Consider the following 26,777-nt stretch of genomic DNA (forward strand, 5'->3'; position numbering starts at 1 on the left):
TATAAAGCAGAGAAATTCACTTTATATAAGTTTTATTGCCTTGCCTAAGATGGTCATACCCTGCTGGGAGCTGTGAGATTTGATTCCACAGGTCTTGAGTCCAAACACATGTAGGGGCGGGATGGGTATCTATATATAGTGAATTTCTCTTTATATGTACTTGTATATATAACACTTTTCTATAGAGGGTAAATCATTGAGATAAGTTGGTTGTAGGGCATGCGGAAATACCTCAGGTGCTGTGTACTCCAAATACCTTCATGGTGAGGAAAACATGATGATGATCCGATTTGACAGCATATCGTATCCTGATGTCACACCTGGCTCAGGTTTCCGTGTCAAGGTCGAAGCAATGCCCTCTGGTATGTAAAACATCATATGAAAGGCGTGGAAGATATATTGTCAGATAAACTGCTAAAAATATCTTAGTTTTTTATTTAACAAAATGCCGGAATCTTTTTATCAAACAATTCTTAGGTTGCTATAGCCACCCATGTAAGTTTGGCGCCACCTGTCACGAGCAGTCTTCAGTCGACCAGTATACCTGTTCATGTCCCCAAGGGTTTTCTGGAAAGAACTGCGAGATCGTTACAGGTAATGTAATTTATAAAAATACACTTGCTACAAACAATCTTTTTCAAAAAGGAAAAACGAAAACTTATATTTCTATATGTCTATTTAATACCGTGGGGATCTCGGTTAGAATAGGTCCCCAGTGCCCCTTGCTTGTCATAAGAGCCGACTAAATGGGGCGGACCGCAAAATCACAGCAGGTGTGGCACGATAAAGATCCCTACCTGCTCAATGGCCATAAGCGCCGAGATAGGCCTAAATTTTGCAGATCTTCAATGGCAATGGTGACGTCTCCATATGAGTGCAATATTCTCGAGAGGGACGTTAAACAATATAAAATCAATCAATTGTAAAATGATTACGATATACCGTATGAAATTTATTCCCATGATTTCTTAATCAATCCAAAACAGTGGGGGAATATTTGGAGGGGTAATATATTTCAAATTTTGAACATATTATTTTTGTATCAAGTGTCCTTGTAATACATAGATTCTAGAATATGACTGATTCCTAACTACTCCACATATTTGAAAATGCGTGTATTTCTTATTGCTATATCATTCAAGGAGTCAATTTGTACTTTACTTAATGTCGAAATTTGTATTTCATTCAAAATTATAAAACTCTGAACAAAAAAAGTCCTTAAAAGACAATCAAGGTGAAGTTTACGTCGAAAGAATTGGTTAACGTATATAAAGAAGCAAACTTGATCTACTTTTCAGCTACTGCGATCGTCAGGTCTACATTCGAACAGGACTTCACCGGAAGTGTATTTCAACAAGATCCAACATCTACGTTTTGGTGGAGCATCGTGTCGGTAAAAAATTATATTCCCGCGCAAATTGAAATCCACAACACATACGTTTACACAATCACAGTAAGAAAGATATACATGAAAAGGTATTGCAAAACTAAAACAAGGTATTGCTAAAATTAGTAATGATAGTCAATTTTAAAATTCTCAAATCACCACCAAACCATGTCTGTTAGTTTTGGTCTACTGTTGCAGAAACACAACTTTGGAGGCACGACTGTGTATCCCCACTCTGGGAATCTGTTCGCCTCCATGATTGGATATCTGTCTGTCATTTATCTACATACAACCTCCAAACTCCGCACTGAGGCCAAATTCCAAGGTAGTAGAACAATGTTGTGATTTACCGTTAGATTGCTTTAACATTAGAAAGGTAACTCTATCTGAGACTTTGTACAAGATTTGCCATGGGTACGAGTTCGGTTTCATTTAGAGTCTTTCACTAAGTCGGTGCATTTTTTGAAAATATTTACCTCTCCAATGTTTTTGCCTTCATTATCTTTACAAATTGAAATGATAGTCATTTCCTGATAAATGCGAACAATGTGCATGTGAATCTTGATAAATATAGTATGTCTATTTTAACGGCTGGGAATTCCGACAGAAATGAAAGTAAAATGTCAAAAATGAAATAGATACATGAGGCTATGAACAACAACGCTTCACACCAGCTAACTTGTAATGAAGCGTTACAATGCGATGTGCTTCATGAGGTATTCTGACATAAAGCATGGTAGTTCATACCCTCGAGTATTTTTCACAAATGAAATTTATTTCTAAAAACGACCACATGTTTAGTTAAAATCAGAATTTATATATGCAGGCTAGCAATCTTTAGGAATAGCGATTCACTTCATTCTTCGTGTACTTATTTTATCACAACCAGGGGATCCCGGGTACATTCTCACTTTTAACTACGGATTATTCCGTTTACGAGATCGAGAGGAAGGGCTCACGGCGGGTATGACCGGTCAACAGAGGAAGCTTTCTCCTGTTTCTACCTCTAGTGTGTCTATGGTTTCGTGTTTGTCCTATTTTTAATTTTGTTTTCTTTACAGGAATTGTGAGATTGGTCGCTGTTCGTAATCTTCATATTTCTTTTAAACTCTCACTTTGTAAGATGCATTTTTCTATACTTTACGTGCAACGTCATTACTAACTTTCAATCCCCTTTTTCTTCCCATTCAATGAATCTGCGATAGTTCAAAACTTCAACCACAGGCTATCATATCGCTTGGTCGAATTTACTATTAACGAGTAAAGGTATAGAACTCTAAATACAGGATACCAAAGTTCACCGATGTAAAATCAAAAATACAAACGATATAAAATGCTACTCTGTATTCTAATATATTCATGCATAATCAATCTACATTACTTCAAAAGTTCATCCCGAAATTCCGTATAATTCCCAAGATATACAGAAATGAGTTTGGAAAAATGCCTATTCCTTTTTGGTCGACTTTTAGCTGGGCCTTGACACTATATCACTAAACAATGTTTGAGCATTGCAACAAGCTATTACATAGAATGTGCAGCATTAGATTTCATTTAAGATGGTGTATATATTTTTATACCTTTGCTCTTTGATTGGTAAATTCGAACCCGAGCGGTATATTTGCCTGTAGGTTCAACCTCTTTGGCATCAAAAAGTGGGCACTAATCTTAAAATTATTGGAATGTGTTACATTTTACAGTTACGTGAAAATTGTTTGAGTCACGCATTGTGCCCTATATACATGTACATGTATTGAAATGTACGTTGAACTCTAATACTGACATTTAAGATAAATTTCTAAGGAACAAGAGGTCCACGGTCCTTGACGGTCATCTGAGTTCAATGCATCACATTAAAAAACTTCCCATATTTGAATAGCAATTTTTCATGATAACCCGTGTTTATACAATACGCAAGATCATGTTCTGCGTATGATCAAATTTTTAAATCGAGACAGGTAACTGACAATTAAGTTATTACATGGGTTTCAACAGCCTCGTTTAAAGTCAGCAGTTTGCAAATTCTATGGTCGTTATAATGATCTAATGATTTGCAACTACAACCTATCACTGGGTCAAACGCTGTCTTAAGGTTGATCGATCCTCATGTGACGTCATAGGTTTTTGCAACAAATCTTAATAAATTAAACTGCACATGATAGAAATATATCTTTCTGAGGAATATTATTCACTTGATATAATAAAAAATCTGGTAAAATATTAATACTGAAAAAGTTTATATTTTCCATAGATAATCAATTATTTATGATTTAAAAAATGTTGTCAAGGGCAATAACTCCTGCGCTGGAATTTCCTCAACTGGATGTCTATTATACATTGGTTTCCCTAATATCCATGATTAATCTATACATATTTATGAATTAGCAGTTTTTTTTAAAACTGTTGATATTTTTAAATTTTGTCATTTCAACAGGTTTTTATCTATTTTCATTATTCTGTTTAACGTAAATGTGTGATTTTCTGATGTTGATATATACTTCTGTTTTTGTATGTCTGACATCTTTAAAAAGGTGGCAACATATACATTTTCTTTGGTTATTAATTGAATTAAACTATATTGAGTGGAAATTAATAAAGTTTTTCCACTTTTAACCATTAATATTGATAAGTCACATGAGGATGGAGCTACCTTAAGTGTTTCATACTAACATAATAATTTTGAATATGGGTTACTGTGTTTACCTGATCAAGATAGAGGGCTAACGGCGGATGTGACTGGTCAACAGGGAATGCTTAGTCCTAGGTACATGATATCACCTCTGATATGCCTAGGGTCCGTGTTTGCACTTCTCTTTAATTTTGTATTTATAGGATTTATGAGATTGATTACTGTTCTTTTTTCTCACTTGCTAATTTTCCAAAACTCATGACTCGTATGCATAAAATTTTAAAATCACATTTCTAAGATATTACGTATTTTGCCTTCTAACATAGCATTAGGTAATTTGCCAGGGGTTCAAAACTCCTAATATGGGAATAATCAGTAGAAAATTCCTTGCTCCTGTGATAATAACAATAGAACCTGATCCCTGGAGTAATAAATTTTACAATCAATTTTAGACTCAATGCTCATAATAATCATGCAAAAGTTTGACTGTTTAATGTCCAGAAGTATTTTCAATGTACATGTATGACCAACTTAGCCCCAACCCGAGGTTATGAATTTCACAATTTTGGTAGAGGCTTCCGTACTCATCATAATCATCCAAACGCATTGCTCCGTGTTGTCCAGAAGTTTTTATGAAAAGAAATAATACATTTTCAATATATAACCACCGCCGCCCCACCCATGGGCCTGAATCCTAAACCCATGAATTTCATGGTTTTGGTACAGGGTTCATTGCTTATTATAATCATGCAGACAGTTTGAATGCCTGATGTAAAGAAGAAGATTGCTTTAATTTCAATGGTTTTAGCTCCACCCTTCAGGCCCAAGTGAGGTGGGGATCTATGCAAGGTGAAGATAACGAACAGTGATCAATCTCATAACTCCTATAAGCAATACAAAATAGATAGTTGGGCAAACACGGACCCCTGGACACACCAGAGGTGGGATCAGGTGCCTAGGAGGAGTAAGCATCCCCTGTTGACCGGTCACACCCGCCGTGAGCCCTATATCCTGATCAGGTAAACGGGGTTATCCGCAGTCAAAATCAGTGTGCCAAGAACGGCTTAACAATCGGTATGAAACACGTCAGACAGCATTTGACACAATGCGAGGTTGTATTGACGAACTAGATCGTTATAACGACCATAGAATTTGCGAAATGCTGACTTCAATCGAGACTGTTGAAACCTCTGTACCATCAACTTGTTTATCAGTAGCTTACCTCGATTTAAAAACTGACTATACGCAGAACAAGCTCTTGCATATCGAATCATTTGAGATATATAAACACCATAAAATTTAAAACTTGTGTCTACCTTTACCCATTAATGCTATATACCATTGGTTCAGCCATTTGTGAGAAAAGCTGAAAATGTTCCAAAGTTTACGACTGACGCACGACGACGTACGAAAACAGGTAATCCAAACGTCACCTGAGTGACTCAGGGGACCTAAAAAGGAAATCAACAGTTTTGTGATCTCATATTCCAAAATATAAACTATTCAGGAGATGAATTTCAACTTTGTATATTTTCTTAATTCAACATGAAATCTTTAAAGAAATCAAAGAGTTTTCAGGGCAAGGAATGGCTATTGTCGTTTATAATATTTAGCTGGCACATCTCCCGAGGTCGATCAAGCACAGTGCATGGCTTAGATAAAAAATGTTTTCACAGATCTTTTACCATTTAATTAAACCCGTATTAAACCAAACTTAAGTGCGTTATTCATTTGCTTCCTTTTGAATATTTGCTTGCAGCCGCTGAGCGGTGTTTGAACATCAGTTACATCATGGACAACCAGACGCATCCCACTTATCCAGAATATTTTACCAAGTTCATAGTTACCGTGCTTGACGGAGAAAATGTATTAAACGAATACACCTATTTTGGTGATACCGGAACAAAATGGCGGCACAAACTTGTGGATCTACCAGCTGTTAATGACTTGAGGGTCTGTATATTGTTCTTTGATTATTTACTTCGGAATCTCCGTGTATACTAAAATCAATAGATTCTCATAAGCATCGCGACCACAAAGCAAGCTGCTTCCTTTTCTAAATGTCTGATGAGCAGTTGCATGCCGTTTTCCAGGTGGAGATAACTGGTGTCTTCGGATGGAACACCCTCGGTATTGATGATCTACTTATTTTGCCGGCTCCTTGTGGTACGTGCTATTTCCTCATGTAATATTTGTGAGAATATGATTATATATTCATTTTCTGAAATAGTTTTAATTTATCGTATGAAATAGTTATGGTTTGTTAGAGCTGGACAGAAATATGGGTAATTTTATTTTTACGACTGTAACTTTAATTTTTCTCCCCATAGAGCTAAAGTGCTGCACTCCAGCTGTAGTAGATGGGTATTTATATTCATTAAAACATGGTTATAACGAACTTTGAGGGTCAGCACAAACAGTTTATTATAACCAAACTTCGATATTTTTCATACAATTTTCGTTATTTCCATCTCATATGGGAATAAATATCACTTTGAAATAAGCGTGAAAACGTTATAAGAGTGTTTTACTGTAGTCATGCAGACTAGAAAATCTTTTATATAATTATCTTTATTTTTATCATACCTTGACCTTCCGTAAGAAGAGAACAATTTCGACTTTTATAGCCTTTCCACTTGAGTGTAATACTTTTCCTACTTTATTTTGTACCGTTTACAACGCAAGTTAATTACAGCATCCACAGCCTTTATCAAATACAACAATGTACAACATCGGTCCGTGTTTGCCCAACTCTCTATTTTTTATTGCTTATAGGAGTTATCAGATTGATCACTGTTCGTTATCTTCACCTTTCATTACTCTAAATCAACTATCGCAATCCTTAATACAGCATTCACAATCCAACACTTGATAAAGCATATACAATCCCAGGTCAATTACAGCATTCAAAGGATATGTCAATTATGGTATTAATAATCTTAAGTCAAATGTAGCATTCCCACTCCAACCCAAATACAGTGTCTAATACAGCATTTACAATCAAAATCTAAAACAGTATTTACAATCCAGGTCTAATACAGCATTTACAATCAAAGTCTAATACAGCATTTACAATACAAATCTAATACAGTATTTACAAGACAAATCTAATACAGTATTTACAATCAAACTTTAATACAAAATTTACAATCCAGGTCTAATACAGCATTTACAATCCAGGTCTAATACAGCATTTACAATCCAGGTCTAATACAGCATTTACAATCCAGGTCTAATACAGCATTTACAATCAAAGTCTAATACAGCATTTACAATCAATAATACAACACAAGACAAGTTTGATATAGCAATCTCACTTATTACTGTACACGGAATGAACATCCTTGACAATCGAGTATTTCATGATAATTTCGATTTTAAACTGAAATCGAAGAATAACATATTTGAATTATTTTTTTAAATCTGAAATAGAAGAAAATCCAGATATGTAAATATAGTCGCTGAAATTCTATAGAATCAATTTTGTATATTTTTAATGATGACCTATAGATTGCGTCAGCCACCAATGTCTCCATGGCCATTGTGTGTCCAATGGCGGGACGTATACTTGTCACTGTCAAACTGGATATTCCGGGGACTACTGTGAAATACGTGAGTTGTTCAATACCCGTGGTACTGAATATATTTGTATGAGTTCTTCTATACCACGACAAACACATGGTATGAAATACATTTTTCACTCCATGAATATTCCATGACGTCATAATGGTGAACACAAATTGTAAATTACTTAACATTTTGTGCATATTATAACCATCGTATACAAAGAAAAGGCTGAAACAGCGAAAGGGGGATATAACTTACGTACATGTTTCTGTTTTCCCCGTTTCTCTTCAGTCGATGTGGTGGACGGTGGCTACACAGAATGGTCTGTATGGACCACGTGTACAACCACTTGTGGCGAAGGAACGCAGACACGTACACGCACGTGTACAAACCCGACCCCAATGAATGGTGGATCTGATTGTGTGGGAGAAAGCAATCAGTCCCAGAGCTGTCAAATTCAGGCTTGTCCAGGTAAGTGGAATTGATAAAGAAAAAACACTGAAATATAAAAACTGCGGAGCGATTAAACACATACCAACCACATTTTAGGGGCCTCCGTGGCCTAGTGGTTAGAGCATCGCGCTCAAAATCACAACATGACAAATTCAAGCTTCAATGTAAGTGAGAACTTTTCCGAGTTTACTTTCGGAAAGTCGGTGTTCTCTTCCCAGGTACATTGTATCTGGGTTCTCTCTTCCACCAATAAAAACTGGGCGCCACCAGATAACTGAAAAATTGTTGAGTGTGGCAGAAAACAGCAAAACAAACAACATTTTAATATATGTATAAATGGATATTGATGGTTCCTATGAGTGTATTATGGCAGTTAATGTTTTGAGTATGCTTTCTTCAGTCTCAATCAAACGAATCTGTTCAAGAGTAGGAGAACGATTTTCTACAGACATTTAAGAGAATTCTGCTGGTTCTGCGTGGATTTGTTTCCTCTTGAAGATCTCTGTCAGACCCAGGCTTAGTCCACATCAATTTTATAACAGTTTTCTTCATGGTGTATTACTCAGTAGTACAACCGATATATTAACAATGTCCATATGCTAATCTATTTTTCCCTGCTCTTACTCGCTACCCATGTCACAATCTGTAAATAACTTGAAGCATGAAAATAAAAATCTAGGAAAATTTAAATAACGACCTATTCGAAAGGAAAACATAACAGATGCAAAAGTCGAAAAAGAATGGATTTTTTTTCTTCAATTTTAGCCATTGGATTTCATCTTTATTTTACAAATTCAAGCTTCAATGTAAGTTCATCTGTGCTGCTCAAAATCCATTTTTCTCCTGTCGTATAAGCTATAACAATTCTGTCCCTTTAAACGTCCATCTTCCAAAGATAAGTTATCTTCAACATATATTGTGCATTATTCATTTCTAGTTACAGTATACTTGAAAATTACATACATTCCACATATTATTCATGTATATCCATCAGGGACAATCTCGTTATTTCATAAACATTCGTAGCATGTTCTCCAGCAAAGGAGTAACGGTAATATGGAGTATCAATAATAGCATGGAGTACGACTAATATCATGGAGTACGGGTAATAATATAATGGAGTACGGATAATATGGAGTACTTATAATATGGAGTACCATTAATATCATGGAGAACCTACAATATCATGGAATATCGGGAATATCATGAACTGGTAATATCATAGAGTACCGGTAATATCATAGAGTACCGGTAATATTATGGAGTTCTGATATCATGGAGTATTGATAATATCATGGAGTACTGATAATATCATGGAGTACCGGTGATATCATGGAGTTCTGATAATATCACGGAGTACCAGTAATATCATGGAGTATCGGTAATATCATTGAGTATGGATAATATCATGGACTACGGGCAATATCATGGAGTATGGGTAATATCATGGAGTACTGATAATATCATGGAGTACCGGTAATATCATGGAGTATGGGTAATATCATGGAGTATGGGCAATATCATGGAGTACTGTAGAATCATTTAAATTCATGGGGGCCAATTTTCGTGGATTGCTGAATTTTTACGGGTTCATGGGGACGTAATTCCGTGGAGATTCTTGTAAGATTCTTGTATACTAGTTGTCTTTATTCCTTGAGGATGTAAATTCGTGGGTGAGGGGTACCCACGAATTCCACGAAAATTGAGCCACCACGAATTCTAATGATTACACAGTACCTGCAATATCATAGAGTACTGATAATGTCACGGAGTACTGATAATGTCACGGAGTAATATCATGTGTGTAATCGACAAAAAATCGTTAAACAGACAAGAGAGAATAGTTGTACAGCTACATATATACGTCAGCATACTTTTTTATGTTTCCATTATTCCAGTCAATGTTCAATGATGTAGAAGGAATATATATAAATCTATTGGGGTTCCGTTAAAAGCAACATAATCACAAGGTTAGAAGATCCTAATTCATTAAAATTACCAATATATGCTAAATATTTGTGATAGTTGATGGTGGCTACACGGAATGGTCAGCTTGGAGCACGTGCGACTGTGTTGAAGGAACCCAGACACGTACACGTACCTGTACAAACCCAACACCAGCAAATGGGGGTTCTGATTGTGTAGGGGAGAGTAGTCAGACACAAACCTGTACAGCAGAAGGATGTCAGAGTAAGATTCTGTTACACAGATTCCAGATTAAAGCATCTCACAAAACCACATCTACTGTAATATGTTCAGTCTACGCAGACCTATCAAAAACTTAGCGTTCATTTACTTAAGTTGTCCGGACTACTTTTAAAATCATACAGCGAATTTGCCATTTACAATCTACAGATTCAACCAAATCTTATTATATAACGCCGTTTAGCCAATTCTACAAGAACTGTAATGACATTGTTCATGATTTTTTCCATTCAGTTGATGGTGGTTATACAGAATGGTCTGTCTGGAGCACGTGCACAGCCACGTGTGGAGAAGGAACACAAACACGTACACGCACGTGCACAAACCCGATTCCGCAGAACGGCGGAGCTGACTGTGATGGGGAAGGCAGTCAGACACAGAGTTGTAACATCCAAGGTTGTCCAAGTAAGTCAACTTAGTATTCACTTTGTCAACATTTCATTGTGGTTCGTTTATCAAAATCTAGAGAAGTGTGTATAATTTTCATTTTATCAGTTAGCTTTATCTTTTCGATCTGCATTTCTCTTCGATAAGAATAAGTAAATATATTGTAATTTGTTTACTTCACGGTATCATGTGTAGAAGAAAAAATAAGAATGATAGCATAAAATACATACGAAACAGAAAATGTTGAACGATACAAGTACCAGGTATTGAAAGATACTAATAATACTTTTTGCTGAGGCCCAAATTATACCATGCGTTATATAATTGACTGAAAGGAGATAATGACAAACAGTAATCAATTTCATAACTCACATAAGGACTACAAATTAAAGAGTAGGGCAAACACGGACATCTGGACATACAAGAGTTGGGATCAGGTGCCTAGGAGAATTAAGGATCCCGTGTCGACCGGTCACACCCGCCGTGAGCCCTATGTCTTGTTCAGGTAAACGGAGTAATCCGTAGTCAAAATCAGTGTTTAAAGAACGACCTAATGATAGCTATGGAACACGTCAGAGAGCATTTGATCCAATGATACCGGGTAGGTTCTATTGGCAATCCAGATGATTATAACAATCACAAAATTTGTGGAATGCTGACGTTAAACGAGACTGTTGAAACCCCTGTAACATCAACTTGTTTGTCGATTGCCTGTCTCCATCTAAACACTGATCAGATGCAGAACAAGCTCTTGCGTATTAAACCAGGTAAGAGACGTAAATACCATATGCAGGTGATAATGGAATATTGCTACAGAAATATGTGAAATTGACGATGAAGAAGCTGAAGCCAAGTTGTTAGTTTGTTGTAAACATCTATGTTTAATAAAATATCTAAGTATGATATCAGATGTTGAAGACTTTGTGCTGTTTTTTATTTTTCTGTTCACTGGGGTATATCGAATCAATATATGAATTAAAATGATTATTTTTAATAGACGAAACGTCATCGATAAATCTAAATGTCGAAATGAAGGCCACAGCTAGAGATTTGTTTCTTCTCAGGTAGAAGTATTTGAATAAATTCTGCCTTGTAAGATTATGAAATAGGTCAACTAATAAAAGGAGACAATTCGCACCCATGGAAACTCGAATTTTGGTTCAGTTATTCTAAATTTAGAGAGGTGTGTATAATTTTCATTTACTTAAATGTTCAGAAAGAACCATATCGAATATGGATCTCTGACGTATAAGAATGATTTCACATTATGTGAAAATGTGGATTGTAAGAAAATTTAAAAAAAAAAATAAAAAAATTAGTACTTATGAAATTACAAAAGTTTTAAAAATTAGCAACATCAAAACGTACGACTCTTCAACACTTTACATAACCATTCCTTAGAATAAATGAACGACTAGACTAGACATTTTGACATCATAGACATTTGCTTTGTTAATAAAAATGAAAAATGAAATATTCATTTCTAGTGATCACTCATTCAAAAAATAGTTTGTTTAACACCACTGTAATTCCACACATAAATACTCTGACGTTGATATCAAAAGTATCTGTGATCAGGTCTTCCAACAGTCTGTTGGAATTCCCATGGGTATAAATTGTGCTCTCTTATTGGTTGACCTATTTTTCACAATATTTCGAGGCAGACTTTATTCAAAAACTTCAACCTCAGAATAAAAATCTCTAGCTGTGGCACTTATCTCGAAATTTAGATCTATCGATGACATTTCATCTATCAACAATAATAATTTTAATTCATATATCAATTCCATATATCCCAGTGAACTCAAAATAAAGGACACCACAACCAAGACTTCAACATCTGATATCATACTTAGATATTTCATTAAACATAGGTGTTAACGGTAGACGAACAACTTGGCTTTAAGACAAACGGGATGACTTCAGCTTCTTCGTCAATTTCCCATATTCATGTAGCAATATTCCATTATTACTTCCATGTGGTGTTTACGTCTCTCAACTGATTCAATATGCAAGAACTCGTTCTGCATATGATCAGTTTTTAATTCGATGCAGGCTATTGACAAACAAGTTGATGTTACAGGGGTTTCAACAGTCTCGTTTAAAGTCTGCATTTCGCTAATTCTATGGTCTTTAAAATGATTGGTTTGCCAATACGACCTTTCATTTGGTCAAATGCTGTCTGACGTGTTTCATACCCATTGTTAGGTCGTTCTTTATACACTGATTGTGACTACGGATTACTCCGTTTAATTGACTACGATATATTGCTCACGGCGGTTGTGACCGGTTGACAGGAAATGCTTACTCCTTCTAGGCACCTGATCCCATCTCTGGTATATCAAGGGATCCGTGTTTGCCCAACTCTATATTTTGTATTCATTATAGGAGATGAGATTGATCATTGTTTGCCCTCGACAGAGATCTTCCATGTCTTGTATATATATTTCTTATAACAAGACCTTTCATTCCATACTATGAGCTTTGACCTTGTAATTTGACGTACTTTAAAAATAATATAACCTGTTAGATATCCTCGGATCTATTCAAGGTGGGGCTTTCACATTTGGTATACAGATTCTTTATGACAAGACCTTGTGATTCCTTGGTGTTTGATCTTGTGACTTTGACCTATCTTTGATTAAATCTTACTTATTCAATATACCATGAACTATTTAAGATAGAGCTTTCATTTTTGGTAAATTGACTTATTAAGCAGGTTCATTTCATAACCTCATATATGACCTTGTTACCTTGGTCTTATCCAGAACAGCAAGATCATGTTAGTGATATTGGAGTTGAGGCATCTCTTTGTTAGGTGAATTAATGTTCAGTTATGTTGTGATCCTTTTGGGGCTAGGTTGGGATCACAACATGGGGTAAATTTAATTTTTTAAAAATCTTTTTTAAAATCACAACAGGTGAACAACGGCTGGACCAAGGTGACTCTGGTTAGCGATGTGGCCTATGGGCCTCTTGTTTACTTTTTATCCATATATTTCCAGAGCAAGCATTAAAACACCGTGTTTTTAATAGATAGCTTACATCAATGCACTGTTCATCTTTACATGTACTACTCCAGTCAACCATTCAGAACGAATATGTATACATCTATTAGGGGTCTGTTCAATGCAAAAGACTCACAAGCTTAGAACATGCTAGTTCAGGAAAATTTCCAAAATATGATAAATATTTGTGATAGTTGATGGTGGCTACACGGAATGGTCAGCTTGGAGCATGTGCGACTGTGTTGAAGGAACCCAGACACGTACACGTACCTGTACAAACCCAACTCCAGCAAATGGGGGTTCTGATTGTGTAGGGGAGAGTAGTCAGACACAAACCTGTACAGCAGAAGGATGCCAGAGTAAGATTCTGTTACACAGATTCCAAATTAAAGCATCTCACAAAACCATATCTACTGTAATATGTTCAGTCGACGCAGACCTATCAAAAACTTAGCGTTCATTTACTTAAGTCGTCCGGACTACTTTTAAAATCATACAGCGAATTTATCATTTACAACGTACAGATTCAACCAAATCTTATTTTGTAACGCCGTTTAGCCAATTCTACAAGAACTGTAATGACATTGTTCACGATTTTGTCCATTCAGTTGACGGTGGTTATACAGAATGGTCTGCCTGGAGCACGTGCACAGCCACGTGTGGAGAAGGAACACAAACACGTACACGCACGTGCACACACCCGATTCCACAGAACGGTGGAGCTGACTGTGATGGGGAAGGCAGTCAGACACAGAGTTGTAACATCCAAGGTTGTCCAAGTAAGTCAACTTAGTATTCACTTTGTCAACATTTCATTGTGGTTCGTTTATCAAAATCTAGAGAAGTGTGTATAATTTTCATTTTACCAGTTAGCATTATCTTTTCAATCTGCATTTCTCTTCGATAAGAAAAAGTAAATATATTGTAATTTGCTTACTTCACGGTATCATGTGTAGAAGAAAAAATAAGAATGATAGCGTAAAATACATACGAAACAGAAAATGTTAAACACGATACAAGTACCAGGTATTAAAAGATACTAATAATACTTTTTGCTGAGGACCAAATTATACCATGCGTTATATAATTGACTGAAAGGAGATAATGACAAACAGTAATCAATTTCATAACTCACATAAGGACTACAAATTAAAGAGTAGGACAAACACGGACATCTGGACATATCAGAGGTGAGATTAGGTGCATAGGAGAAATAAGGATCCCGTGAGCCCTATGTCTTGATCAGGTAAACGGAGTAATCCGTAGTCAAAATAAGTGTGTAAAGAACGACCTGATGATAGTTATGAAACACGTCAGGGAGTATTTGATCCAATGATACCGGGTAGGTTTTATTGGCAAACCAGATCATTATAACAATCACAAAATTTGTGGAATGCTGACGTTAAACGAGACTGTTGAAACCCCTGTAACATCAACTTGTTTGTCGATTGCCTGTCTCCATCTGAACACTGATCAGATGCAGAACAAGCTCTTGCGTATTAAACCAGGTAAGAGACGTAAACACCATATTCAGGTCATAATGGAACATTGCTACAGAAATGTGGAAGTTGACAATGGAGAAGCTGAGGCTATCCCGTTTGTCTTAAAGCCAAGTTGTTAGTTTGTTGTTAACATTTATGTTTCATAAAATATCTAAGTATGATATCAGATGTTGAAGACTTTGTGCTGTTCTTTATTTTTCAGTTCACTGGGGTATATCGAATCAATATATGAATTAAAATGATTATTTTTGATAGACGAAATGTCATCGATAAATCTAAATGTCGAGATGAAGGCCACAGCTAGAGATTTTTTTCTTCTTAGGTAGATGGGTTTTTTTAAATAAATTCTGCCATGTAAGAATATAAGATAGGTCAACTAATAAAAGGGGACAATTCGCACCCATGGAAACTCGAATTTTGGTTCAGTTATTCTAATTTTAGAGAGGTGTGTATAATTTTCATTTACTTAAATGTTCAGAAAGAACCATATCGAATATGGATCTCTGACGTATAAGAATGAGTTCGCATTATGTGAAAATGTGGATTGTAAGAAAATTCTATAAATAAGAAAACCCAAAAAAAAAAAATATTTGTAAATTTGAAATTACAAAAGTTTTAAAAATTAGCAACATCAAAACGTACGACTCTTCAACATTTTACATAACCATTCCTTAGGATAAATGAACGACTAGACTAGACATTTTGACATCATAGACATTTGCTTTGTCAATAAAAATGAAAAATGAAATATTCATTTCTAGTGATCAGTCATTCAAAAAATAGTTTGTTAAACACCATTGTAATTCCACGCATATTTACTCTGACGTTGATATCAAAAGTGTCTGTGATCAGGTCTTCCGACAGTCTGTTGGAATCCCCATGGGTATAAAGTGTGCTCTCTTATTAGTTGACCAATTTCTTTTTACAATATTACGAGGCAGACTTTATTCAAAAACTTCAACCTCAGAATAAAAATCTCTAGCTGTGGCCTTTATCTCGAAATTTAGATCTATCGATGACATTTCGTCAAACAACAATAATAATTTTAATATTCATATGTCAATTCCATATATCCCAGTGAACTCAAAATAAAGGACACCACAACAAAGTCTTCAACATCTGATATCATGCTTAGATATTTCATTAAACATAGGTGTTAACGGTAAACTAACAACTCGGCTTTATGACAAACGGGATGACTTCATCTTCTTCGTCGTTAACTTCCCATATTCATGTAGCAATATTCCATTATTACTTCCATGTGGTGTTTACGTCTCTCAATTGATTCAATATGCAAGAACTTGTTCTGCATATCATCAGTTTTTAATTTGATGCAGGCTATTGAGAGACGAGTTGATGTTACAGGGGTTTCAACAGTCTCGTTTAAAGTCTGCATTTCGCTAATTCTATGGTCTTTAAAACGATTGGTTTGCCAATACGACCTTTCACTTGGTCAAATGCTGTCTGACGTGTTTCATACCCATTGTCGGGTCGTTCTTTATACACTGATTGTGACTTCGAATTACTCCGTTTAATTGACTAAGATATATCGCTCACGGCGGTTGTGACCGGTTGACAGGAAATGCTTACTCCTTCTAGGAACCTGATCCCATCTCTGGTATATCAAGGGATCCGTGTTTTGCCCAACTCTATATTTTGTATTCATTATAGGAGATGAGATTGATGCAAGGTGAAGATAACGAACAGTGATCAATCTCATAACTCCTATAAGCAATACAAAATAGATAGTTGGGCAAACACGGACCCCTGGACACACCAGAGGTGGGATCAGGTGCCTAGGAGGAGTAAGCATCCCCTGTTAACCGGTCACACCCGCCGTGAGCCCCATATCCTGATCAGGTAAACCGAGTTATCCGCAGTCAAAATTAGAGTGCCAAGAACGGCTTAACAAACGGTATGAAACACGTCAGACAGCATTTGACCCAATGCGAGGTTGTGTTGACGAACTAGATCGTTATATTGATCATTGTCTGCCCTCGACATAGATCTTCCATGTCTTGTATATATATTTCTGATAACAAGACCTTTCATTTCATACTATGAGCTTTGACCTTGTAATTTGACGTACTTTAAAAATAATATAACCTGTTAGATATCCTCGGATCTATTCAAGGTAGGGCTTTCGCATTTGGTATACAGATTCTTTATGACAAGACCTTGTGATTCCTTGGTGTTTGATCTTGTGACTTTGACCTATCTTTGATTAAATCTTACTTATTCAATATACCATGAACTATTTAAGATAGAGCTTTCATTTTTGGTAAATAGACTTATTAAGCAGGTTCATTTCATAACCTCATATATGACCTTGTTACCTTGGTCTTATCCAGAACAGCAAGATCATGTTAGTGATATTGGAGTTGAGGCATCTCTTTGTTAGGTGAATTAATGCTCAGTTATGTTGTGATCCTTTTGGGGCTAGGTTGGGATCACAACATGGGGTAAATTTAATTTTTTTAAAATCTTTTTTAAAATCACAACAGGTGAACAACGGCTGGACCAAGGTGACTCTGGTTAGCGATGTGGCCTATGGGCCTCTTGTTTACTTTTTATCCATATATTTCCAGAGCAAGCATTAAAACACCGTGTTTTTAATAGATAGCTTACATCAATGCACTGTTCATCTTTACATGTACTACTCCAGTCAACCATTCAGAACGATATGTGTACATCTATTAGGGGTCTGTTCAATGCAAAAGACTCACAAGCTTAGAAGATGCTAGTTCAGGAAAATTTCCAAAATATGATAAATATTTGTGATAGTTGATGGTGGCTACACGGAATGGTCAGCTTGGAGCACGTGCGACTGTGTTGAAGGAACCCAGACACGTACACGTACCTGTACAAACCCAACACCAGCAAATGGGGGTTCTGGTTGTGTAGGGGAGAGTAGTCAGACACAAACCTGTACAGCAGAAGGATGTCAGAGTAAGATTCTGTTACACAGATTCCAGATTAAAGCATCTCACAAAACCATATCTGCTGTAATGTCCAGTCTACGCAGACCTATCAAAAACGTAGCGTTCATTTACTTAAGTTGTCCGGACTACTTTTAAAATCATACAGCGAATTTATCATTTACAACGTACAGATTCAACCAAATCTTATTTTGTAACGTCGTTTAGCCAATTCTACAAGAACTGTAATGACATTGTTCGTGATTTTTTCCATTCAGTTGACGGTGGTTATACAGAATGGTCTGTCTGGAGCACGTGCACAGCCACGTGTGGAGAAGGAACACAGACACGTACACGCACGTGCACAAACCCGATTCCACAGAACGGTGGAGCTGACTGTGATGGGGAAGGCAGTCAGACACAGAGTTGCAACATCCAAGGTTGTCCGAGTAAGTCAACTTAGTATTCACTTTGTCAACATTTCATTGTGGTTCGTTTATCAAAATCTAGAGAAGTGTGTATAATATTCATTTTCATACATTTTTCTGATCAGCTAGCTCTATCATTTCGATCTGTAACGTACATGTGCATTTCTCTTCGATAAGAGTAAGTAAGTGGATTGTAATTTGCTTACTTCACGGTATCATGTGGAGAAGAGATAACTAAACAATAGCATAAAATAGATATCAAGAAGAAAACGCTAAACGATGCAAGTACTAGGTATTAAAAGATACTAATAATACTTTTTGCCGAGGACCAAATTATACCATGTATTATATATTTGACTGAAAGGTGAAGATAATGAACAGTCATCAATTTCATAACTCCTATAAGGAATTAAAATTAAAGAGTAGGGCAAATACGGACCTCTGAACATACCAAAGTTGGGATCAGGTGCCTAGGAGGAATAAGCATTCCATGTCGTCGGGTCACATCCGCCGTGAGCCCTATGTCTTGTTCAGGTAAACGGAGTAATCCGTAGTCAAAATAAGTGTGTAAAGAACAACCTAATGATAGCTATGAAACACGTCAGAGAGCATTTGATCCAATGATACCGGGTAGGTTCTATTGGCAAATCAGATCATTATAACAATCACAAAATTTGCGGAATGCTGACTTTAAACGAGACTGTTGAAACCCCTGTAACATCAACTTGTTTGTCGATTGCCTGTCTCCATTTAAAAACTGATCAGATGCAGAACAAGCTCTTGTATATTGAATCAGTTGAGAGACGTAAACACCATATGCAGGTGATAATGGAATATTGCTACATGAATATGTGAAATTGACGATGACGAAAATGAAGTCATGCCGTTTGTCTTAAAGCCAAGTTGTTAGTTTGTTGTAAACATCTATGTTTAATAAAATATCTAAGTATATCAGATGTTGAAGACTTTGTGCTGTTCTTTATTTTTCAGTTCAAATGCAAACTATTCACAAGCTTAGAAGATGCTAGTTCAGGAAATTACTAATATATGCTAAATATTTGTGATAGTTGATGGTTGCTACACGGAATGGTCAGCTTGGAGCACGTGCGACTGTGTTGAAGGAACTCAGACACGTACACGTACCTGTACAAACCCAACACCAGCAAATGGGGGTTCTGATTGTGTAGGGGAGAGTAGTCAGACACAAGCCTGTACAACAGAAGGATGTCAGAGTAAGATTCTGTTACACAGATTCCAGATTAAAGCATCTCACAAAACCATATCTGCTGTAATGTTCAGTCTACGCAGACCTGTCAAAAACGTACCGTTCATTTACTTAAGTCGTCCGGACTACTTTTAAAATCATACAGCGAATTTATCATTTACAACGTACAGATTCAACCAAATCTTATTTATGTCTTAAAATGCTGAGAAAGGTCACCGAAGCTAGTTTTTGCTGTATCATATTAGATATAAACATAAGGCAAATTGAGTATGAAAAATGTCATTTATTCAAATGACGAACTAGATAACAAACTACTAACAAGGGGATCAGACTCACAAACAATCCACTGAAAATGTCACTGAAATGGAGAAAGAAAATAAACAATGACAAAATAATTCAATATGTCTGATCCCCCAAATTTATCTATAAAAGTCTACATCAACTACAATAAAAAAAAAACAACCTTACAAAGATGCAGCAAAAAGATGGCACATCAAAAAATTGGCACATCAAAAATTGATAGGGACTAGAAAGACAATTACATGGCAGGAATGAAGGGGTGGATGGTGGGTATAAAATACAGATCACACTTTATTTGCAGCCACGTCTGCCTACAAGCAAGTCAAAATTGTAGAGTGACGCTAAGTTGGAGTCACGTGATTAATTACTGAATGCTGATTGGATAATATTATAAAGTATTGAGTTTGGGAGAATAGAAACAAATCTTAAATGTATGTTACAAAAATCACCTTGAAAACATAAAAATACGCATTTAAACCATAAATACCATTATTTTAATAATTGTTGTTTTTGTAACGCCGTTTAGCCAATTCTACAAGAACTGTAATGACATTGTTCATTATTTTGTCCATTCAGTTGACGGTGGTTATACAGAATGGTCTGTCTGGAGCACTTGCACAGCCACGTGTGGAGAAGGAACACAGACACGTACACGCACGTGCACAAACCCGATTCCGCAGAACGGTGGAGCTGACTGTGATGGGGAAGGCAGTCAGACACAGAGTTGTATCATCCAAGGTTGTCCGAGTAAGTCAACGTAGTATTCACTTTGTCAACATTTCATTGTGGTTCGTTTCTGGAGAAAATCTTTGACGTATATACATGCAAGTAATGTTAATGGATTGTTCTAGTTCGCGTTTGAGAGCGATAACCAAAGAGCACAAAAGATTATATACGGAACATAAATTCGTGAAATAATGCTATTATATTATTCAAACTGTGAATATATATTTTAAGGAAGCCTTGCTTACAGCTTTTAATTTATGTAATACTGAATATTTTATGGTGGACCAAATTATACTGTATGTATGCGTTAGGTAGCAGGGGATAGTTTCGCACCATAGGCCCATTCAACTTTCTTAAAAACTGGAAATACTCGATATTTAAAGTGATATTACATCGGTAAAATATGTAAAATAGATTTAGTATAGATATTAAGTGTAGCCGAGTGCTCAATAGATAAACATATTGGCATCACCATGATTCCTAGCATATAAATTGGTGCAAATGCGAAACTAAATCACGTGGTCAATTGCTGAAGAAATTCAGATGAAAACCTACATGGTCCAGCGAAAGGTCTGTAGCTGAGAGGGATGGTGGATAGCCACATATGAAGGGTAATTTTTTTAAAAGGGCAAGTAGGGTTCTTGATTGTACACAGTGTCTAAATCTCCTTGCACAGTACTCTGATGGGGTTTGGGTGGTGCGGATTTAGCCCAAATGAGAGAAAGTCGTTTCAGGCGATTGAACAACTCGTGTTACTAGAGTTGTAAATAAAACGTCTATTTCATAAGACTAGTGTTGAACACGGGTAGGAAACATTAGCGGGAGCATCAAGTGTTCAACATGGAAGAAAATGAAGAAAAATATTGAGTACGGCATGTGAATTAAAACATTTTGGTAATATATACAGCAAAATTACCATGAAAAAGGATACATATAACTAAAGTTTAAGTAATTGATTTTTTTTTTTTTAAAATAATTGTTAACTAGACACGTCTTATACCGTTAAGCAGCATTTATTTATAACTAGACACGTCTTATACCGTTAAGCAGCATTTATTTATAACTAGACACGTCTTATACCGTTAAGCAGCATTTATGTATAACTAGACACGTCTTATACCGTTAAGCAGCATTTATTTATAACTAGACCCGTCTTATACCGTTAAGCAGCATTTATTTATAACTAGACCCGTCTTATACCGTTAAGCAGCATTTATTTATAACTAGACCCGTCTTATACCGTTAAGCAGCATTTATTTATAACTAGACACGTCTTATACCGTTAAGCAGCATTTATTTATAACTAGACCCGTCTTATACCGTTAAGCAGCATTTATTTATAACTAGACACGTCTTATACCGTTAAGCAGCATTTATTTATAACTAGACAGTCTTATACCGTTCAGCATTTTGCTGCTGTTGATAATTGATTAGTGTGAAAGAAAGAACATCGAAGCTAAATATGACGTCAAAATGCACTGCTATATATATATGTATAGTATTTACACAAACCCTAACTGCTACGGCCCTGAGCGCTAAACATAAGTCTAAATTTGCGGTACTTCACCTACAGCTGGTGACTTCTCAGTATGAGTGGAAAATTATCATTATGAAGGGAATGTCTGTGTCAAGTGCAATTGAAATTGACTCAATGTCTATCAAGAAGAAGGTGAATCCTCGACAAAATAAATCAGAAAAACTCATGCATGTGAACTAACCGGAGGACACATGTAGAACACGATCATTTCTGACTTTAACATACACGTGTGAATTGATTAATATTACTTTCTCCTCTAATATATTCCCGTGGGGATCTGGGTTAGAATAGGTCTTCAGTACCCCTTGCTTGTCGTAAAGCCCCTGTCACATTGTTACGAGCTGGTGTCAAAACTCTTTAGGTGTCGGGGAGGACTCGAACACATATCTGTACATGTCGAATAAATTTCTCTTCATGTCGCCAGTACTCTGCAAGTAGTGACGAGAATTAAAAAGAAACCATCGTCCTGCTCTCGTGTCGGTATAGAAGAGAACTGAACTGACGTCCTCCTCATTTAAAACAAAACACATCGTACACTCGTGGAGTTTTTGACGAGGTAAGAACTCGCCGGTATCCGTGTTAACTCGTAGCTCCAAATCGTGTCAATGTGACCGGGACTTAAGAGGCGAGTAAATGGGGCGGTCCTTCAGATGAGACCGCAAAAACCAAGACCCCGTGTAACAGCAGGTGTGGCACGATAAAGATCCCTCCCTTCTTAAAGGCTGTAAGCGCCGAGCATAGGCCTAAATCTTGCAGCCCTTTACCCGTAATGGTAACATCTCCATATGAGCAATAAAATTCTCGAGAGGAACATTAAGCAATATATGATCAATCCTTTAATATACTTATTAGATAGAGAAAGAAATTCAGAAATCGTTTTATTTTTTCAGTAACCTCCTCCCATTGTGACTTTGAGCAAGAATATGAAGAGAACTGTTTTCTCAAGGAAGGAAATAACGACGATTTTGATTGGACAAGAAATTTTGTGTGTACATAACATATCTGTAAATGACCATAATAGCATGCACAACGATTATGTACAATTCTTAAAGAAGCTCTACTTTTGAATCCCAAATACTAAAATGGAACACTTTACCTATAGTTCTATGATTTTTTTTATTTTAAGGGAGGAACGGAAACACAGCGCACGGGACCAGGCCGGGCCAGATCGGGTTACTATTACAAGTATATTGAAAGCACAGGCAAGCAAAGTGGTGCCACAGCGGAATTGGTCAGCAACGGAGTGTTTGCGAGTAATGAAAAGTCTTCGTACTTCGCTGTAGTGTGCTCTTCCCAATCTGTATTGAAATTAATGTTGTGATTTCTAGTAACTCAGTCGCTGTCCATTTGTCCAATTTTGAAGGCATATATAGGATGAATTATTTCTTAATTAAGTACTCCACGTACATTCCCTTCTAAAGTTTGTCATTGGCGGAAGCTTTATCAGAGAAACCTTCGTAGAAAATGATATACGAGATGATGGGAAACAATTTTTTTTTAATTGTCCTATTAATTTAACATTGAACCAGAGTCCAGGGAAGTGTCTACAATTTCTAAAGAAAGCATCTGGTTAAAATAGTACTCAAAACCATATAAAGAAAGCAATGAAAACATATGGGTCATCAGGCAAATTCTGACAAATTTTCCCTAACTTCAGAGGGATTGAATTTAGAACAAACCGTCTTTCCATGGCAGAATACGCTCCCAGCGACAACACCGCCTATGGTTTCTAATTCCCATTTACCTGTGATTAAAACATTGGTATGACGTCATCCTTTGTTCTTTTTTATGCTTTCTATTGCTTGAAATGCCAAAGACAATCTGATAAGTTACCTGTAAACGTCGAATAAATTATAAAATCTGTCTATTATTAAAAATAATGGACGCAAATTGATATTTGTAATTCATGAAGTCAATATGTTCCACTAAATCATTCACATGTATCTTCCAACTCACAAAAGACAGAAACTTGCAGTGCGATGTCAGAATCTTTTGGCTCCTTAGCTTTCTCGTCCTCCATATTCAGAATATATCACTAATTAAGACAATATTCGCAGCATTTGTATTAACATCATGAAATTTCGATTGTGCAATGAAAATGTTCTTCCCATCAGAGTTAGACATGTTGATATGACTCAGTACTACAGAGTGAGTGAATAAAAAATACTTGTAGTACTACACATGTAGATATCCTTGATTACTTACCTGATACTAATTACTTACCTGTCCAGTAAGTGAACAAAAGAAACATATTTCTACACAAGACTGGTTATATTGTCAGACTATCTAAAAATAGTTTTATTTATAAATATCCCTGTCAGTAGGTATACCTAAGCATGTCTATTCTTTGAACGAAAGATGTAATGTTTTGAGTAGGTTACAGGCCTCAAACTGTCCATTCTGTAAGAAGAAAAAACTATTATCGGGCCTAACGGTCCTCCAACAGTTCGTTCCTCTCACAAAATGGACAGTTTTCGGTCTGTAAGCTTTACATAGAAATGCCTTTTGATAAGGATTACACCTGTTAAACACCAAAACCTTTTCTCACAAGGCTCAAACGTTATATGGTCGATGTTAAGGTTTTCAGTTCTCTTCCGAGGCTCAAACGTTAAATAGTCAATGCCAAGGTTTCGGTGAGTTGGTCAAAGGTCAAAATCACGGAAGGTTAAACGTGGAATCATTTGAAAAGCTCTGGCATTTACACGGCATTAAAATACTTAGCACAAAACACGCAGAGCATAGTATGGATAACGTGACTGATGTACGACTCTTCATTTTAGGAAGCTATCCAAAACATTTGACCCTGCGAATCAAAGTGATTAAAATATTAATTGCGTAAATCATGTCCTCGTTGACGAGTAATTCGTTGTTTTTTAACATCCCAGCGAGAACAATGATTTCATATCGAGGTTACCCGATTTAGGTGAAGTGCACAAACTTCCACGCGCCATATCTTAACCTATAGAATTGTAAACATATGTCAGCAGATTGCATTTACTGGTATTCAAAAAATGTTCTACTGCTGAAGTGGTATCTTTGTGTGCAGACTCTGTATGTCCCAGATCTGAGTATTCGGATACCTTGTATGTAGTGAGTCAGAGGCTCAACATTTGCTGAAACCATGATTCCCTTGGGCCAAGTTGGAACCACAGATATTAACAAAATTATATTGGAAAATGTAGTGGAAGTACATCATTTGGCAATAAAAGAAAGATGATTTTTCTTACTGTTTCATGGTCCTCTTCTTTTCAGATGCAACCTACTGTTTTTCGTTTTATAACCACATGAAAGGAAAACACATCGGTTCCTTGGAGGTCTTAATCGTAGAAGATGGTATTGAACACACAGTTACGCTCCTAGACACCAACAGAAAGGGCTGGTACATGAACTCTTCCAATTTGCAGCTTCACAATAGAACAAAGGTATATTTTTATAGTTGTCACCAACTCAAAAGGCTGTAAAATGTGAATGTTACAGTTTATACAATATAAACGTTGCTTTACATTTCGTTTAATGTTATCCTCAAATCAGGCTTGTTTGAAGCAGTTTCAAAGTGTAAGACCAACAACAAGTGAGAGAGGGGAGGGACAAATATATTCTTGAACAAACTTTCACCAATTTAACAATTATAATTTTCTGTAATTCCGTGATGTAGGTTCCCATGGTAACAGATACAGAAAATCAATCAATATATTTTTTACGATTAGTGATTCTGTTATTCTACAGCTGATCATTCGAGCCACAGTAGGATCTGGCGACAAGGGAGACATAGCCGTGGACGACATTTCTCTGTCCCTCGGGGCCTGTTGAAGCACCACGCCTACAATACATCGTCCGTTTTAAGTTCTGGAGATTCAATTTGTTCAAATTTGTCCATTTTAGACGTTGTTTACCCCTATAATTTCAATGCCTTCCAGTATTCTTATAATTTGAAATTCGTCTGCGTATTGAATTTTATTTTAAGAAGATATCTATATATTTTGTTTCTACATATTTGTACTCTTTGTTTGATGGTTACTACATTGTAGTTGCATTATGAAAAAGTATTGCTCTCTCTAAAAACAAACGTCTTGGAAAACCTTATTCGAATGTAACTTCCTGTATGTAGATTTCAATGTACAATTTGACAGTCAGTAAATGATGATATCTTCCGCTACTGTCTGTGCCAATTGATATCCATTTTGTGTAGTGGATAAAAAGGAAAACATGCATGTATATAATATATGTTTTTAGTCTATGTAACCTTTATATCTTTTTATTAGATTCATAGTATTTTATTGAATGATTTTTATTTACTTAAAGCATTTATCAGGTAAAGAAATATCTTTGTTTTTTTCTTTTTTTGCAAGTTCCAAAAATAAATGCAGTTTCATTCGTTCTTCATACAGTGTTCCTTGTGTTTAAATACAATCTCTCTCTCTCTCTCTCTCTCTCTCTCTCTCTCTCTCTCTCTCTCTCTCTCAGATATATATTGTGTACACATACTTGTAATGTTATCTGAGAAG

The 26,777-nt window shown here is 36.1% G+C and overlaps 1 protein-coding gene across 2 annotated transcripts in view; it reads left to right on the forward strand.

Moving 5' to 3' along the window:
• LOC125663930 (uncharacterized) overlaps window positions 1-26,670 on the forward strand; it is a 41,230-nt gene extending 14,560 nt beyond the window's left edge. Inside the window, exons 13-32 of one of the 2 annotated variants that reach the window (XM_056163692.1) lie at window positions 217-362; window positions 478-594; window positions 1,299-1,393; window positions 1,586-1,712; window positions 5,776-5,969; window positions 6,110-6,182; window positions 7,527-7,628; window positions 7,875-8,054; window positions 10,062-10,226; window positions 10,476-10,646; window positions 13,831-13,995; window positions 14,245-14,415; window positions 17,923-18,087; window positions 18,335-18,505; window positions 19,552-19,716; window positions 20,586-20,756; window positions 23,163-23,257; window positions 23,399-23,525; window positions 25,525-25,694; window positions 25,999-26,669. In XM_056163692.1, the coding sequence (XP_056019667.1) occupies window positions 217-362; window positions 478-594; window positions 1,299-1,393; window positions 1,586-1,712; window positions 5,776-5,969; window positions 6,110-6,182; window positions 7,527-7,628; window positions 7,875-8,054; window positions 10,062-10,226; window positions 10,476-10,646; window positions 13,831-13,995; window positions 14,245-14,415; window positions 17,923-18,087; window positions 18,335-18,505; window positions 19,552-19,716; window positions 20,586-20,756; window positions 23,163-23,257; window positions 23,399-23,525; window positions 25,525-25,694; window positions 25,999-26,082 (2,854 nt within the window). In that variant the 3' untranslated portion in view covers window positions 26,083-26,669. Of the gene's footprint in view, window positions 1-216; window positions 363-477; window positions 595-1,298; window positions 1,394-1,585; window positions 1,713-5,775; window positions 5,970-6,109; window positions 6,183-7,526; window positions 7,629-7,874; window positions 8,055-10,061; window positions 10,227-10,475; window positions 10,647-13,830; window positions 13,996-14,244; window positions 14,416-17,922; window positions 18,088-18,334; window positions 18,506-19,551; window positions 19,717-20,585; window positions 20,757-23,162; window positions 23,258-23,398; window positions 23,526-25,524; window positions 25,695-25,998 lie in introns of both variants that reach the window. The other variant, XM_048896374.2, reaches the window with a different exon arrangement.
• The last annotated feature ends 107 nt before the right edge of the window (window positions 26,671-26,777 follow it).

This window comes from Ostrea edulis, chromosome 1, assembly GCF_947568905.1.
Source record: "Ostrea edulis chromosome 1, xbOstEdul1.1, whole genome shotgun sequence".
In the NCBI taxonomy this organism is placed as follows: Eukaryota; Metazoa; Mollusca; class Bivalvia; order Ostreida; family Ostreidae; genus Ostrea; species Ostrea edulis.